Source organism: Halyomorpha halys, unplaced genomic scaffold (assembly GCF_000696795.3).
Source record: "Halyomorpha halys isolate HHAL.00 unplaced genomic scaffold, Hhal_1.1 Scaffold1348.1, whole genome shotgun sequence".
Classification (NCBI taxonomy): domain Eukaryota; kingdom Metazoa; phylum Arthropoda; class Insecta; order Hemiptera; family Pentatomidae; genus Halyomorpha; species Halyomorpha halys.
Window position 1 is genome coordinate 106,777 of NW_027115660.1, and position 18,207 is coordinate 124,983.

Genomic DNA, 18,207 nt, shown 5'->3' on the forward strand with positions numbered 1-18,207 from the left:
TGGTATTAACTGATTTATATTTAACGGGTACAGTTCCCTCAATTCAGCATTGTTCTCTGGTTAATTCATCCTTTTTCGGTCCTAACATTTTACGCAATACTTTGTTTTTAAAAACTTTAGGATTATTTTCTTCCCTTAGCATAAGACGCCACAATTGGAAGAATAATATTTTTGTAAATTTTAACTTGTAAGTTTCTGGAGCTAGAAGATAGAACCGTGAAGGTCTGGTCCTGCCAGCCAAGGTATTCACCAGTATACCTGCTGTTCTAGGGCATTAGGACCTTTCTGACTGGGCCAATCACTCACCAGGAAGTAACTATAAGATTCATAGAAATCATATTAGCCTCGGAACTGGACTGACAATTCGGAAATGACATGGCAGGATAAAGGACTTTAGAATAGGAACATGGAACATAAAAACCATCACAGACAAGACAGTGGAACTTGTGGAGGAGACCATAAAGTACAAGGTGGACATTGGTATATCTGATGTAAAAAGGAAAAAAATTGTGGAAACGAATCTGGATAAGGGATATACTCTCATATATTCAGGAGTCCCTAAAGGTGAATATGCTTGAATATGAAGGAGTCGGCTTTGTTGTTGGTGAAACACTATATAAGAAAATAGAGGATTGGGAAGCTGTCTCGCCCAGAATAATAATACCCAATTTCCATTTGTTTCCTGGTAAAAGCACTTTTGTACAAATTTATGCCTCAACTCCAGACTTCTCTGTTATAGAAAAAGAACAATTTTACTTTGACCTAGAAAGGATAACGAACAAATTCAAGAGTATGAATAGGAAAATTATCTGCTGTGGAGACTTCAATGCAAGGACGGGATGGGATTATAAAGATACACATGGAGTTATGGGAAAACATGAATTTTCTTGTGGGAAAAAAGGAGTTACCAATAAGCATGTTATTTTGATGCAGAAGTCAATCAATCGTTGACCATTTTATTCTTTGTTTTTCTCTACCAACGATTGATTGACTTCTGCATCAAAATAACATGCTTATTGGTAACTCCTTTTTTCCCACAAGAAAATTCACAAAATTACCTTCTTAGCACAGGAAAGAAATAGTATTATTGACTATTTTGTGTATGATCACGATATAAGACAATGGTTCACAGATGTTTAAGTGATCAGAGGTGCTGAATTAGACACAAATCATTTGCTATTAGTCGCAGACACGCAGATCATGAAGCCTAAAAGCATACAAATTCATAAAAGGCATAAGAAAAGATAAATGCGAGAACCCTCAACACAGTTGAAAAAAGACAAGAATAGGAGCCATGTCTGGAAGAGAAATTACTAAGATTAGACCAAAATGGATCTGTGGAAGAGATCTGGAGGTATATGAAAGATAGCATCAGCAAGGTCTATATGTGGAGTGAAGAAAATAAACACTAGACGCAAACGCACCAAATGGTGGAACGAAGAAGTCCAAGAATTGGTATACCACAGAAATGGGAAGAGTATGATAAGTGGAGAAATTATGCTAAACGTATTGTAAGAGAAGCCAAGAAGTCGTGGGAGAAATTAGGAAAATGCCTTGACAGGGACTAAAGAAAGAATATGGAAAAAAGTAAAAGCACTTAAGGGTAAAACTTCCAATGAGATTAGAAACATAAAAGATGAAAGTGGACCTATTATCTCAGACCCAGAAAAAACCTTTGATAGATGGAGACATTCTCTAAACCCATATGATCCCCTCAAGAAGAGTTAGCGAACGTTCAGGAAGAAGGAGAAGGATATAATATGATATGGGAGGAAGATATAGAAAGGGCTCTGGATTGTCTGAAGCAAGGTAAAGCACCAGGCAGAGATGGAATTTTTTCAGAATCCATCAAATATGGAGGTAATGAAATGATAATATCACTACAAGCACTTTTTCAAATGATAGGGGACAGTAAGGTTATTCTGAAGGACTGGGAATATAATATCTTAGTGCCAATACATAAAAAAGATATCACAACAGAATGTGGTAACTACAGACCAATATGCTTATCCCTAGTAACATACAAATTGTACACCACTATTCTAGAAAGCAGGTTACGGGCATTGATAGAGCCAAAACTAGAAGAAGACCAGGCCGGATTCCAACCTGGAACACAAATCCAGGATCACATATTTACCCTCAGAGCTATTGTGGAAAAATCACGGGATAGAAATCAGAGCAATTATATTGCTTTTTTTGGACCTAAAAGCTGCTTTCGATTCAGTACCCTGATATGAAATCTGGAGGGCACTTAGACCCAAAAGAATTCCTGCAGACCTCCTGGAAGCAATTATATCAACGTATCAAAGCCCTAAAGGAATTTTCTTTGGAAAGAGGTGTGAAACAAGGAGATAGCTTCAGTCCATTATTATTTATTGTTTTTATGGATGAAATCCACAAAATATGCAGGAGAAGAACGGCTTGGACTGTAGTCGGTATGTGGAACATAAGGACGGTATAAGTACAGGCGTTTCTATATGCAGATAAAATCATGCTGGTGACAGACTCTGAGGAAAAATTACAACAGGCTATTATAGAATGGTAAGAGGAACTCACCCACAAAGGAATGAGTATTAACAGCCACAAGAGCAAGGTTATGACTATTGTCAGAGATGAAGTATTGGAAAAGGTGGTCTTCTATATCTACCTAGGAACAATTTCCAATAAATCTGGTAAAATAGACCAAGAAGTATCCAATAGGATAAATAAATCAAATAATATTTACTACCATATATGCAATACTTTTGTGGGAAAGAGGGAGGTAGATATAGACATCAAGCTCCACATCTTTAAAGCAATATTTCTTCCAACACTATTATGTTATATTATATATTATATGGCAGTGAAAGTTGGGTCACCTAAGACAAGCATTTGGGTACGATTACGGCTGCTGAAATGCTATTTCTGTGAAGAATATTGGGCAAAACGAGGAAAGACAGGATAAGGAGTGAAAGAATTTGAGAAGAATTTCAGATCCCCTCAGTGAAATCAGTGATTGAACACCGACAGCTCCAATGGTATGGACAGGTCTGTAGAATGGGGGAAGACAGAGTAACAAGAAAATGTAAGGAGGGGAGGCCAACTGGTAGAAGACCACGAGGCAGACCTAGAAGGAGCTATATGGTGCATATCCATTGACAGGTATGGAAAGAGGAAAAATGCTGGCTCAGATAAAGATACTGGCCAAAGACTGAGATGTGTGGACCAAGTGGTTAGAGGCTCCTCCACACTGAAAGGCACTTAAGGAGGATGAGAAAGAAGAAGTTTCTAGACAGAATATTATACAGCTTCTGGTGGTCAATAGAAGCTTAATCTAGAATCTTGAACACCCTACTCACATACTTTTTAGTTTAGAAAATTATTTAATATTTTGTGCATTTTAAAACAAAGATTACATAGTATACATACTTTTATTCTAGTTAGACTCCCTTCCTCTACTATACTTAAACTGTTATTCTGAGCTCTTGATAATTTAGATTCTCTGGTTCCTCAAGTTTCACATTTCCGAAAGTCAAATGTATTAACAAGTGAACTAGAATACCACCGAATTCAAATCATAAATTCAATTTGATTAACTAAATAAACGCCAAAACAATATTATGATAAGATCTTATTAAAAAAATACAATGAATTTAGGTGTTATTAGAAATCAAAAAGTGATATAAAAGCTAAACACTGAAAAGCAAAAGGTAAAGTTGCTTTAAGATAACTCAAATATAGAAGAAATTAAAACATCTTAATACAAAAAGGAATATCACTTAGAGAAAATATGGGTAGAATCAGTTAGAATGTGAAAGAGGTCATTTTTTCATACCTTGGAAAAAAAGGGGAAAATGGAAAAAATACCATAGATTGAAAAGAACCAGACTAAAACATTTGAAAGATGAGGTAAATATTTAATTTAATTTTTTGAGTAAATTCTGACTATTAATGCAATTCTTTAAGATTAAGATGCAATTTTGGCACAAGCTTGAATTTTATATTTGTTTTGTGTGAATATGTATGAGATTGTAAATTTGTGAATGATTTATGTTCCACTAGCTCTAAATAAATTATGATATTAACATTTAACTTTTGTCTTTCTCGCATGAAATTACAATTTATTGAAATCCTAAATTGCATAATATATTTTCCATTAAATAAATACTTAAATAAAATAACTCGCTTAGTCATAACTTGAAAGAAAGGAAATTGAATTGAAAAATATTAAAAATTAAAAAAAAATTTATTAGCGAACATTTTACAAAAAATAGCACATATTGCTACTATAAAATTTTCAAAAATAAATCATGTATTTACTCTTCTAAGTTAAGCGATGGATCAGCATTTGTTCTTTCTAAAGTAAATTCTGGAGGCAGATCACAACCAGTATAAAATTTCTTCTTTACACAATGCCTTAAAACGCTTCTCCAGTGCATATCAAGATAGAGTAGGTGAGGATTGCCTAAAAATATTAATTACTAATATTTCTTATATATCAGAAATGGAAAAGAATATTGGCAGACATTTCTGCATAGTAATAACTAATTTACTCTAATTTAAATTGATAAGTTGCCAGGGTATCAGATCTATTTCTATATGAATAAAGAAAACAAGATGGACTAAATGAGATTAGAAGCAATGGCCAATGTTTCAGAATAAAAAACAAGATAACAGCCATAATGAATAAAATTAAATAACAGATAATATAATTATATTATAATAAAATAACAGATAATATAATTATATTATTATAAAATAACAGATGATAGAGATACATAAGTATTAATGAAAGAAAATGTTTAGTTTAATTATTACAAGAAGAAGAAAGCAGTATGAGAATAAATAAAAGGATAATATGAAAGAGGAAAGAAAAAGACAATATAATACAAACAAAAATCTAGTAATTAAATAAATGTACAGAATGAAAGTTATTTAAAATTGAAGTTAAGAAAAATGTGAAACGAAAACATATTTATTTAATTACATAATGTTTTCTTTCTCACTGCATTTATCTTCTAATAATAATTAGACTAAAAATTTTCTTCCAATACTACTTATGTATCTAGGTTATCTGTTATTTTCCAATTTTTCTGTATTTCCTTATATTGTTATGGTCATTATTATTTTTTTGTTTTTAGCCCTGATGAAGGCATTAAATTCTGGCTGAAACATTGGTACTTATAAAATAAAGTTTTTACTGGTGTTCATTACTGACTAAGTCCCTAACCATCTTCTCACAAATTCAAAGGCCTTTTATAAAAAGAAAATGGAATATCTTAGTAGAGCTATCAGACTTTAGAGGTTTTAGCAGGTTAGAACAAGTTGAATAAATACTCCTAATATCAAATTATAGAACGCTAAGATTTCGTCAGCACTTTACGAATGTAAATTTATATGATAATGTAGTCTTGAATTATTATTCTTTAAATTTTATTTTAATATAATTTTATTATCTTGGCATTGAGTCATCATCTTGTGCGTTTCCTATACTTTTAGATAGTTAATTTTTTATATCCTAGCAGCAAGTAATACTAATTGCATTGAATCGATATTGTATAGATTGACTTTTGATTTAATTGAATCTAAATGAATAAAAATAAATTGATAAATTATACTATACCTCGATCAATATACCATGATTTTTACTTCTAATAAGCTTCTTTAAATAAAAACTAAAACCTGTTTCTAATAAATGGAAAATAACACAACAAAATTTTAATTATATAAAACTTTTCTAATTATAAAATTAATTAAATTAATATAAAATTCATATCATTGACTTTTTCTTATATAAAATTGTTGACTTTGTTTCTTTTAGATTTCAGGAATTAATCTTAATTAATAAGAAAAATGATCCCATATAATGAAATATAAATTATTTAAAATAACTGTTTTAGATTTAAGCTAATTTCAATTTAATTATTAGCTTAAATCTAAAACAATTTTCCATATCATAATATTTTAATTCACATATTCCTTAATGTCACTTCACCCTTTTAAGTTGAACTATTCCTTGATTCATTTATTCCATATTTTCACTTTATAACTACTAACTTATTGAACCGCATTAAATTAATTTAATTGTTTATCACAATGTTAGTTCTTATTATTGTAAGTAATGTGATATGAAGTTTTAGAATGTTGCAAGGATATGGAGCTCTGAATGAAAAATTATAAAATTTTTTAGTAGTTATTAAAAAACACCCATATGGTCTCAACACTTTTTTATTATCTTAATACTCCTACGTTTCAGGCATAAATTAGTCATCGTCATAATGTGCTAAAACACATATTATTCTCACAGTTACAATTATTACATTTATCAGTTTACAATCTTTATTTCACTTACTTTAGCAATACTACATTGCAAAATGAACATAGAATGTAGTATTGATAAAGTAAGTAAGTGAAACAGAGATTGTAAACTAGTAAATATAATACAGTGAAGTCTCACTTAAACGAAACTCACTTATACGAAACATTCAGTTATGTGAAGAATTTCTCAATCCCTTGCAAAAACCCTTTAATTATGTGTATGTAATTATCCATTTATACGAAACTTAGTTATACGAAACATTCAGTTATACGAAGGAAAGTTGGGGCCCGCTCTATGTGCATATTAGTAAATTTTATTCAGTTCTACGAATTTTTTTTTCCATGGCAAGACAAAAGACGAAAAATACCGTGAAAAACGAAACAGTAAACAACTTTTTTCCGCGAATAACATCCGGTCCCAATGACTCTTTATGTTAACACTCTACTCCCTACTTTCGATTCAAAATAAAAATTGTCAGTCTCTCGTTAACGCCTGAAGTGAATGTGTGTGAAAAACCTAAAAAATTTTTTTACCATCATGAGCAAAAAAATCTCTTTCTATGGAAGACAAAATTAATATTTTAAAAGTTGATGACAATCCGAATGTAATGAAAATTGAAATCGCGAAAAGATTAAAACTTCCGTTGTCGACCCTCGCAACAATTGTTCAGAAAAGAGAGGAGATAGAAGCCAACTTTATTAGGGCTGGGCCAAGCTGTGCAAAAAGAGCTCGAACGCAAGGTGGCCAGTACATCGATTAGAAAAAGGCTTTGGTTTCAGCAAAAACGGGCAGAGAGTATCCCAATAAGTGGGTCATTGCTCTAGGAAAAGGCCCTAGAATTTCCTAAAAAACTAAACGTTACTGGAGACTTCAAAGCATATATATAGGATGGCTTCAGAAGTTCAAATTAAGGCATAGGATTACTGGTCGGAGTGTCTGCAGCGAATCCGCTAGTGTTGATGTCTCGTCGGTTGACCATTGGAAAAAAGAGGTCCTACCAATGATCGTAAAGGACTACGCCTTATGCAACATTTTTAACACCGATGAAACTGGACTATTCTTTAACTTGTTGCTATCCAAAACATTGGCTGAGAAGAATGACCCCTGCTTCGGAAGAAAGAAAAGCAAACAACGAATAACGGTGCTTTTAACAACGAACGCAGATGGAACAAACAAAATGCGACCCCTCATAATTGGAAAATCACAGAAACCCCGATGTTTCAAAGGTGTACGGACTTTCCCAGCTGACTACGACTACAACAAAAAGATAAGGATGACAAGAAAAAATTTCGAACAGTTAGATTAAAAAATGGGTAAAGAAAAAAGAAAAATTCTTAGAAATTAGCGAGAAGGAATCTAACACCTTAACAGAATGTGAAAGAATGATTTATTTAGCCAAAAGCAACATGAAACAAACATAACGCTATTTGTTTGTCAAAAATTAAAAATTAAAGATAAATTAAATTTTTATACAATAAATAATTGTTTTTCTTTCAACTGCATACAACATACGTATATGTACCTACTAAGTACGATAAAAAAATTCTCAAAAATATACATCCATAATACATATGTATTGCGTATTCACACGAAATATTCACTTATAGAATTTATGGTACCCTCATATTCGTATTACTGAGACTTCACTGTAGTTGTAACTGTGAGAATAATAAGTGTTTTAGCACATTAAAATGAAGATTAATTTATTAGTGGATAATGTTTTCATAATTTAAGAAGTTTTATAGAAAATTGACTAATGATAAATAATTGACAAAGGCAAAATGGCCTGCAATTATGCTAATTACCACTGTTTGGCTGTGATAGTATAATAAGATCCTTGAAAATGGCCAAAACGTAAGAGTGTTAAGATAATAAAAAAGTGTTGAGGCCATACGGATGTTTTTTTTTATAACTACTAAGCAAAGCTCCTGAGAAGGAAGAAATTATCAACATAATTAAATCAATGAAGAACCATAAGTTGCCAGGTCTTGACAAAATAACTCCAGATATGATGAAATATAGTGGCAGTGATTTGTAGGAAGCAATTTATGATTAGATTTGGCAGATATGGATGGAAGAAAAAATGCCAGAAGACTGGACAAGAGCAGCAATATGTCCTATACACAAGGAAGGAGACAAGTTGGCATGTGATAATTATAGAGGCAAGGCTTTACTAAGCACAACCTATAAAGCAAACGCAGTGCTTCTACATAAAATTGTCCGATTACACAAGAAATATTATAGGATAATATCAAGGAGGGTTCCAGCCTAGTAGATCGACAGTTGACCAGACATTCACCCTAAGGCAGGCAAAGAAAAAGTGCTATGAGTATAACATAGAGCTGCATCTGCTATTCGACTTTAAACAAGCTTATGACAGTGTGAACAGAATGGAACTTTTAAAAGCCATGGTAAAGGTAGGCATACCGAAAAAACTAGTCAGGCTGGTAAAAATGACACTAATGAACACTACCTGCCGAGTTAAGTTTGGAAATTTGATGTCCCAGGAATTTTCTGTGGAGAATGGCTTAAGACAGGGTGATCCTCTGGCACCTCTTCTTTTTAATATAGCCTTAGAAGTAACTATTCATTCAATCAGAACTAATCCAGGAGGGACCATTTACAATAGACTGTCTCAACATTTAGCATATGCAGATGATGTAGTCATTGCCGCAAGAACCCAAGCAGCATTAAAAGGAACATTCCAAGAATTCAAAGAAGCAGCATATGAATTATGCCTTAAAGTGAATGAAGACAAGACGGTGTACATGAATAACTCAAGAACGAATAACGGAGAATAGCAATTCTGAGACCACAGCCTCAGTTCTGAAAACCAGTTTAAGTATCTGGGAAGCCTGGTTACAGATGATAACAAAGTAGAGAGTGAAATAGAGACCAGCATAGCAGCAGGAAATAAATGTTATTTCTCACTGCAGAAAATACTGAAGTTTAGAGCTCTCTCTAAAAGAATGAGAGGGGTCATTAACAAAACCATCGCAAGGCCAGTAGTGATCTATGGGAAGAAACATGGCTTTTGACAAGAAAGGCAGAACAGATGCCTAACTCCTAGGAGAGAAAGATATTGAAAAGGAAATAGAAAGGAGCCTCGGAGAATGGAGTTTGGAGAAGAAGAAAGAATGAGGAACTAATAAAAGTGTTCAGGGAACTCAGCATCGTGGCTTTAGTCAAAAGAGTAAGAATAAGATGGTTAGGACAGGTTGAAAGGACACCCAAAAAGATGGTTTATGCCAAACCAGATGGAAAATAGAAGGACATTCCTGGATCAGATGGCTGGACGATGTGGAGGAGGATTTGAAGCTCTTGAAGGTTGGGAGCTGGAAGGAGAAACCAAGAGACCGTGTAGACTGGTTGGCTCTAGTGGAGGAGGCCTCGGTTCTTGCAGGACCATAGTGCTATAATGATAATAACTAAACAAATCTGTCTCAAACAAGAATTTTCATTATACATAAACAAATTTTAGATTTTTCTGAGATAAAATAAACTTCAGAGGGAATGTCTTAAATACTTTAATATTTACTTTTGAATGAATTTGCAATATCTCTAGTATAGTCATGGTAAAAAATGGACAATTTCCTGAAAATTAGTAAATGCTTCATTTTTTTTTTTTTTTACTAAAATATTTTAAAAAATAATTTTTTTTGTATCTTCGGAACAGCCGTCATTTTGTATTCCCCCTCACTATACTTAGCAGACTCCTCAATTTTCACTAGTAATTACACATAGTTTTCATTAAAGTAATAAACAATTGGGGTGAAATAATTAATTTTTTCTCCTTTAGGCTCTTGGAATAAAACTAAAGGATTGAAAAAGACACTTTTGTTTCCTGGGTCTAAGTCCCACCAATACCTTATGTAACTAACAATTGAAATTCTTTCTTAACTTCTTTCCCTAGTTAGGTAAATATCTCTATGCTCTATGTCAAATAGGTCTATGCTCAACCAGACAAAACCAGAGTTTTTCCTCCTAAAGATGAAAACTAATTTGCCCTTCAAAGTCTCCAGTAAACAAAAATGCTTACCAAATCAAATAATCCTGAGTATTATCTAGATACTTACCTAGAATTATCAAGATAGCCCTAGCTCGCGATAATGCTACATTCAATCGCCTAGCATTAGCTACAAAGCCAAGTGCTCTTTGCATGTCGTAGCTGATCAAATCTGGACTACTTCTTACGACACTAACTATTATCGCCATCTTTTCTTGTCCTTGAAATTCTTCCACTGAACCCACTTTTGGAGGTTCTATATTTATTCGTTCCAACATAAATCTGATTTTATTGGACTGAAAAACAAATATCTTATTTAGATGGTGAACTTGTCTTATATGTTATAAATATTATAAGAGCAAATATTACAGGGACTAGCTACATTTTTAATCAAAAAGAGAAATTAAAATTGGAGATAAGATAAAAGTTCATGTATAATGTGAAACGATGTTATAAATCACAACAAAAATTTCAGGTAATCTTATTAACCAATAAGATGCTTACTGACCTGTAGTTGATAAGGAGTAATGATTCCAACTTGATCAGGGCGAAGTCCAGCTTTATACAATAAATTTAAGTAAACAAATGCTTGAAATACTTCTTGAGGATTATACCACGAATGTGACTCAGTTTCTTGACAATTGGTACCACGTACACCATGAAACAGAAGAGGAGGTGCACGAGTACCAAATATACGACAAGGAAGCAATGGGGCCAATGCTCGTAATAATCCTGCTTCTTCGCTGGAATCCTCAGATACCTAGAATAAACCAGCCTTCAATCAAGATAAAATAAAAGAAGAAAAATAAAAGTGTACCAGCTATCCGCAACCTATTGGCTCAAGGGTAAATTATAATTACTTAGAACTGTGGTCACAGATGAGAGTTGTCCACAGCCATTACAGCGCAACCTGGCATTACCAATTGGTCAACACTTGAACCACGATTCAAGATACAATCATCTAATCTAAATTTCTTGTAAATACTTTAAATATGGTTATGAAGTAACCATGTAAAATTGTTATATTCATACATGCATTGTTCAAAGAAATAAAAACTAAATTAGTGTTCTGATCCAATTAAAGCTAACCTCTTACATGCAGTGACTCTCGGCCTCTACAAACCCAGAGACATCACTAACCAAAAGTTGACTATGAAAATTAATGCAAAATGGACACACCTACTTCATAGGCGATAGTGAGTGAACACATTCAGTGGGTCAGATAATTCTATCCATTATTTTGATGCTATTGTAGAAACTGTTTTATTTTACTAAACTTCCTTTGAATCTCTCCTCTAGCCTTAATACTTTTGAGCACAACCGAGGCCAAATACCTCTCAGTTGTATCTGTTATCCTGCTGCAAGATCTAAAGCAAATAACTTGCTAAACCCCACTCAACTGTAAGTAAATACTTTACAGAGAATGTAATCATCTTGCGGTTATCATCTTGCAAGGATTTAAGGTCAATGAACTTAAAACTTATTTTACCCAACACGACCGTAGGCAAACACCCTACAGAGTGCAGGTACCAATCGTATGAGGTTTGTCAATTGATCTTATATACCACGTCCGATCCTCTTGTCATATTACCTTCTATCCAGCCTTTTGATGTGATTGCATCTCAACTCTTTAACTGGTGCCTGTACTAAAAATATACCTCAATAAAAAAATCAAGAATAAATAAAAATATATATGAGAAGATGGTTGGGGGTGCAGTTAGTAAATAAGTTGTGATAGTGATAGTTTAATAAGTTCTCTCAACTTATTTGTGTTATTTACTGACCGCATCCCCGACCATCTTCTCCTCATATATATTTTTATTTATTCTTGATTTTTTTATTGAGGTATATTTTTAGTACAGGAACCAGTTAAAGAGTTGAGATGCAATTACATCAAAAGGCTGGATAGAAGGTAATATGACAATTTGCCTACAGTCGTGTTGGGTAAAATAAGTTTTAAGTTCATTGACCTTAAATCCTTGCAAGATGCATTATCTACGCTCAACTATCTATTATATATTGTATCCGAGGTATTGTATCCCCGCTCATTTGGTATATTTTGTTTCTTAATTACTTACACACATTGTATCCCATTATTTTATACTTTACTGTTCACCTAATTTAAATACTTTTTTACTTTACAAATTTTTTTTTGTTATTGTGGCATAACTGTCATCCCCCACTCCTCCCAATACCAACGGTCACTTTATTTTTGACTGCTGTCAAAACAGGTATGCATTCTGTCTCATCATTTGATTTGTGTTTTTTTCTTTTTACATCTCTATATTTGTATTTTCTTCAATATTTCTTCTCTTATCTATCTGTTACTATTACCCTTTTCATTTACTATTTACAACCTTTAATTTTTCTTATTATATCTTACTGTTTTACATTTTATACCCCTGTTATTTTACACTTATGTTTTTTTTTTTTTTTTTTTTTTTTTTTTTCCTTTTGTAACTATGTGTTTGTATCTTTTTTAGCCCTGATGAAGCCCTGCAACGTGGGGCGAAACGTTGGCTCAATAAAATAGTATAATTCTACTATTTGAGTTTTTTTTTTACCAAAAAAAAAACGGACCATATTCCATTCATAAATATGTTATGTTTTGATTTCAGTAACTTTTCTAAAAACATAGAGCAATATTATATAATAAATTTAATATTTTATTAATTATTATTTAATAACATATTTAAGTTAACAATTACTAAATAATGCTAAAGGTGGGTTTTTCACTCAAAGAATGGTAGATACACTCTCGAATGCTAAGGCCTCTAAGATTCCCTGTTATACACTAGCTAATGTAATATAATATTATAAATCTTAGAGAACTTCCTCTCTACTTTCAAAGAGAACTCTAAGAGACCTTTCTTCACACTTATTAGTTTTACTCTCCTGAGCAAAAATCTCACTCGAGTAAATGACTAGACCTAAAACAACTAAGAAACCATATTTAAAATTACTAAGGAAAAAGTAATTACGTTTGGGATAAGATCATTATCATAAAAGAGCATGCTAGGTAACTCCAATATAGTAGGAAGTGATCGGTAGTTGTTCACCAGTTTAGTTACTAAGCGTGGATCATAGCCTGAACTATCAGGAAAACCATGAGGATCTCTTGTGTATGGAAATCTGTATTAAAAAGTAAATAAAAAACTTTAATAAACAGATAGTCTATCTAAAAACATTAACTTACAAAATAATAGAAAAATAATAATTTGTACCGATTAAGAAATCTAGCAAGAAGAGAATCCTGTAACCCACATCTTGATGCAAGACGTGAAGTGACAACTGGTCCAAGCTGCAAAGGGTCACCGGCTAGAACAACCTGTCCATATTCCATGTGTAAGAAAACTGAAAAATATGTTGACCTCAAATCAGAATGAGTATGCAGTTAGGTTTCCGAGTAAAATTATTCATCTACAGTATACCAAACCAACACACCCATCAATTTTTACTATTATAAAAACTCTAGCATTGCACTAGTTAAATCTCTCTCCTTTTTCCAAATATCCCTTCTTGAGAAGTTTAAGCAATCCTGTTCAAAAATCCTTCTTTAAGAAACTCATAAGTTCCTCGTTGTGTCTTATTTCTCTTTCCCATTTGCTTACAGATGAGTCGTTTAAGATATATTCATTGAGAACTTAATTAAAAAGAAAATATTTCATCAACTGCCGTGTGGACAATGATGAATCTAGGAATTTTCCGAGGCAGGTACCAGGTGAATTACATACACTCAAGTAAAGAGTTGTCAATGTTCCCTTTTTGCCTAAAGAAGGTCTAATTTAGATCATTAAATACTTTAATTTTATTAGTATGTTTTATGGGCCTTTTTAAAAACATTTTCTAAACAGGAACACAGAACCCCTAAATGTGCCAAAGGGATAATATGGAACATATGACTACGATGAAAATCTCCATCTATAGAGATAATTCAATTAATTATAAATGTATTCAATTTTTCAATATTTTTGTTCTTAACTAAGGAGTTAGTGTAGTGTTTACATGTATAATTTACAGGTTTCAAGCTTTCTATAGACTTGTAAATAAATCTTCATGATGTGTTTAAAGTAAAAATTTTTTAACATGCAAAATAAAAAAAGTATAGGCTAATTTAAATAAAAGAGTAGCCTAATTTAAAGTCCATATTAAATGTTAACTGCAGAGTAGCTCCTAGTGGATTTTCTAGGTAACTTGCTTTGTAACCTTGCTATCTTTACGAGATAATAAAATCTCATACAGCTTTGTCACATCATCCTTCCTCCACCTCACTTGTCCCTTGTTTCCTTTCCAAGTTGTTATTTTTTTCTGTTACTTTATTATTATTTTCATCCATTACTTTATTAGAGTTTAAAAACGTCTAAAACAAAAACAGCACAAACACAAACTACGAGCAACTAACCTATGGAAACGACAGCAAACAAAATGGTGTGAACTCAGCTAGTGTGTTGCATGACGTCATTCTCGATTTAGCAGAACATTAACAGACTATCAACTTCGTTAAATGTTATATTGTTTTAAAATGCTAAAAGAAGGAAATGATTCTCAATGTTGCAGAACTGTATCCATTTAACACACTTTAACAATCTAGGCTAAAGATAATCAATAGCTTTCATATAGTAAAGTTAAGCACTTAAATTTTATATTTGCTTTTTCAAAATGCTATTTTTTTTAATCTAAAAACTCAATTGGGAGTAAGTGATTTGTTTTAATTAATTTTATTTGTATCATAATGAAACTGAATGTTCAACGATCACAAAATCCTATTTGAAAAAATAAATAAATAAATACTAAGTAAACACAATGTGTAACACATGTAAGGTTAGTTTATGTTTTAAGACATAACATAACAGATTCAATAGTTACAAAATATTAGCGAACAATATTTTTACGTATTTTAATTTTGAAAATATTAGCACAGCAATAATCTGATTATAAATATTTAAAAAAAATCAATTTTTACCTGGATATTTTTCATTTTAAAAAATTATAATAAATGGTTGCAATACAAAATAAAGTGAAATATTTTATTCTCCTGAATTACATCGAAGTACCTAATGTTACAGTAAAGTTTTATCAGGCAAAATTTACAAAACTAAAATACTGGAAACAAAAATTCCATTTTTGATAATAATTTGAATCGAAATAGATATAATAATAGCTAAGATTTTAAAAACATATTTTTGTTGTTTTTCAATGTAGAATGGTATTTACTAAATAACTTTTTATAAATTGATAAAGGTGATAATTACCCATCGGAATAAGCAGCTCAGGTTCAGTAGCTTGTCCGGCTTCGTCTACTATGACATGAGTGAAATGGCCTCTCGGAAAGCCCATGTTGTATAACAATCCAAGGCAGCCAAGAGTTCCTACGGTCACTCGATGTTGACCAAGAAGTTCTCGTCCACACATTTGCACTCCTTCATCTGTAATAATCCATGATTTCAACATAAAAATTTTTAAATATACAAAAAATAAACTTTTAAAACTATATGTAGTTATATGAAACATACAGGATATTTGAAAAATAATGGATCTATATAGAAGGTTTATTTTACAGTTCAAAAGCAATTGAAATAGGTCACGGTGTCATCACCTACTGACGTTCACTAGCATACTTTAAAGTATTAATTATTTCTTGTCCCCTTCATTCTTAGTTTCAGAGGGAACCTGGCTGTTCCATTTGTTCTAAACACACGTTACTTCATTTTCCCTCACAATGTATATCCACTTCTTTAAAGCTAGCCAATGCGACAATTTTTTAATGAAACTGTGTCTTAGCAGTAGATTGGTCAGAGGAGTGCACAGGATCGTATGTAGCCTCCTAGATAATAGACCTCATTCCAAGAGACTTCTTCCAATGGGGATACCTCAAAGACAATGTTTATGAATTGCTACTACCTGCTAAACTGGATGACCTTAAATAATGAATAAAAAAGTTGATCAACACAGGGGATCTGTGATATGCTGCAACATTTCTGGGAGGAATGCTCTCTAATCACCTAGCTATGACCGTGTTACAGATGTATGTCATATAGTAGGAGAGGTAAAAAAAACTTCTAATTTTGTGAATTACAAGTTTATTCCTATTTTGTGCTATTTTCTGTTACATAGATGTAGCTAAATGATAATGGTTCATAATTTTTAAAAGACCCTGTATAGAGGACTTTTAAAGTAATAAATAATATTTACAACTTTTTTTATTTGCTTGAGAATAAATAAAACATGACAGATAGACCATTAAAGGGAAACCGGACTCTACGTCCTTCTGGAAAGATTTCCCTCAACAAATGACTGAGCAGAACTATCTTTACTACAAAGTATGTGTGGAAAATTTATTTAGGACTAGCACACTTCAATCTCAGAAAAAGAGGATCAATTGCTAAAAGCCCATCAGACTAAAGGAGGAACAAAGAGGATAAAGGACCCCTTGAAAACTAAGTTTGATAGACCCAAACCAAAGACAGACAGGGTGAGTTTAAGAGATAAATGCATATTAAATTTAATATACCTTTGTTTCCAACACCTATATTGCTAGAAAGCAAGGTACAGAGTAAATAAAAATAATAATTATAATTACAAAATACAAATTTTCTAGAACAAAAATAACTTGATGAGGAAAGAAAAGCAAGGTTTAAGGTGGGAAATGTTTGTTATTTTTCTATTTTGAAATTTCTTAGCTTGCGCCTTCAGTCTAGAAACTTTAAAGCTAGAATTTACAAAACTATTACCCTTCCTATTATTACTTAATTGAGGAATTTAGGGTATAGCAACTCTGAATTCAGGTATATAGTACTGTGGTGAATGAGATGGGCATGTAGCAAAGGGATCCCTAAAATATTAACAGTGAACCCATGGGTAAACGTCAGAGAGGTAGACCAAAGTATAGGTGGGAGAATTGTGTCAAGAATGATGTGATGGATTCGGTTTTGGACGGGTATCACTGGATAGATGTACGTAGACAGAATTTGGTGTCATTGGCATCGAACCTTCACTATTTATTTCATACAGAAGTAAGTGAAAATAAAATTTGACGTGTGATAACAGCCATGGAAACATAGAAACTTTTATTTTCCCCTTTTATATTTTATTTTCATCTAATGTCTATTACAGCTAATTCATGAGAGATGGGATGGTTAATTATATCAATTGAACAAAATTAAAGATACCTTGGAGGAAGATTTTTAGAAAATTCAGTATTTAAGATCTGTTAGTCAATTACAATGAGGATAAGAACCAGCTGAGATTAAAAACCACTTCATTAAACATTGATATAAGGAATTTAATAAAAATTTTTACAGAAATTTTAAGAAAATGATAAAAATTTGAGGATTTGAAGAGGTTCTTCAGGTAAGTCGATTTAAACCAAAAATTACCTTTAAATTGCATTCATTAAAAATTTATTTTTTCAGTCCTTCATAACTTCATTTTCAAACTAAGGTGTTCAAAGAGTGTGTACAGACACCATTTGTGAGAATTAGTCAATTGGACTCCAGGGACCTTACAATCTCTATTTCTACAGAAAACTCAGATTCAAAATTTTTCATAATCAAAACACTAAAATATATAAATATATATAAACACGTGTATATTTACTTTATTCTTTCAGTCTCAAACTTTGCTATAATTAGTGAAATGATCTGAGCGAGTACTAACGTGAAGAGCCAGAGAGGCCAGCCACATTTATAGCTTTGACATCAGGAACAGCTGCGTAGGGCACAATAGCAGCAGCAATTCTTCCTTGTTCTAAATAATGATAACCAACCATCCTTAATAAATCTCCTTGTTCTAAATCACCAGCATCCAGTAAACGTTCAGTTATAAGATCTGCTGCCGAATTGGATGGAGTAGCAACTAATAATCTGAAATAATAAAAAAATATAATTATTTAAAAAAAAAATTA

At 32.2% G+C, this 18,207-nt stretch overlaps 1 protein-coding gene and 2 long non-coding RNA genes across 3 annotated transcripts in view; 2 read left to right on the top strand and 1 right to left on the bottom strand.

Moving 5' to 3' along the window:
* The first annotated feature begins 983 nt into the window (after window positions 1-983).
* The window catches only part of LOC136797095 (uncharacterized), a 21,298-nt gene continuing 4,074 nt past the window's right edge, over window positions 984-18,207 (top strand). The window contains exon 1 of the long non-coding RNA XR_010844917.1: window positions 984-3,888. This is a non-coding gene — a long non-coding RNA (uncharacterized lncRNA). The remainder of the gene's footprint in view (window positions 3,889-18,207) is intronic.
* Window positions 4,207-18,207, bottom strand: part of LOC106689386 (probable RNA helicase armi) — a 35,819-nt gene continuing 21,818 nt past the window's right edge. The window contains exons 14-20 of the mRNA XM_014434331.2: window positions 17,961-18,166; window positions 15,557-15,730; window positions 13,529-13,658; window positions 13,286-13,436; window positions 10,813-11,064; window positions 10,375-10,600; window positions 4,207-4,444 (exon numbers count right to left, since the gene is read on the bottom strand). Of these exons, the coding sequence (XP_014289817.1) occupies window positions 4,296-4,444; window positions 10,375-10,600; window positions 10,813-11,064; window positions 13,286-13,436; window positions 13,529-13,658; window positions 15,557-15,730; window positions 17,961-18,166 (1,288 nt within the window). The 3' untranslated portion in view covers window positions 4,207-4,295. The remainder of the gene's footprint in view (window positions 4,445-10,374; window positions 10,601-10,812; window positions 11,065-13,285; window positions 13,437-13,528; window positions 13,659-15,556; window positions 15,731-17,960; window positions 18,167-18,207) is intronic.
* Window positions 4,769-14,230, top strand: LOC136797096 (uncharacterized). Its single transcript, XR_010844918.1, has 3 exons — window positions 4,769-4,882; window positions 5,121-5,293; window positions 13,918-14,230. It is a non-coding gene; the product is annotated as an uncharacterized lncRNA (long non-coding RNA).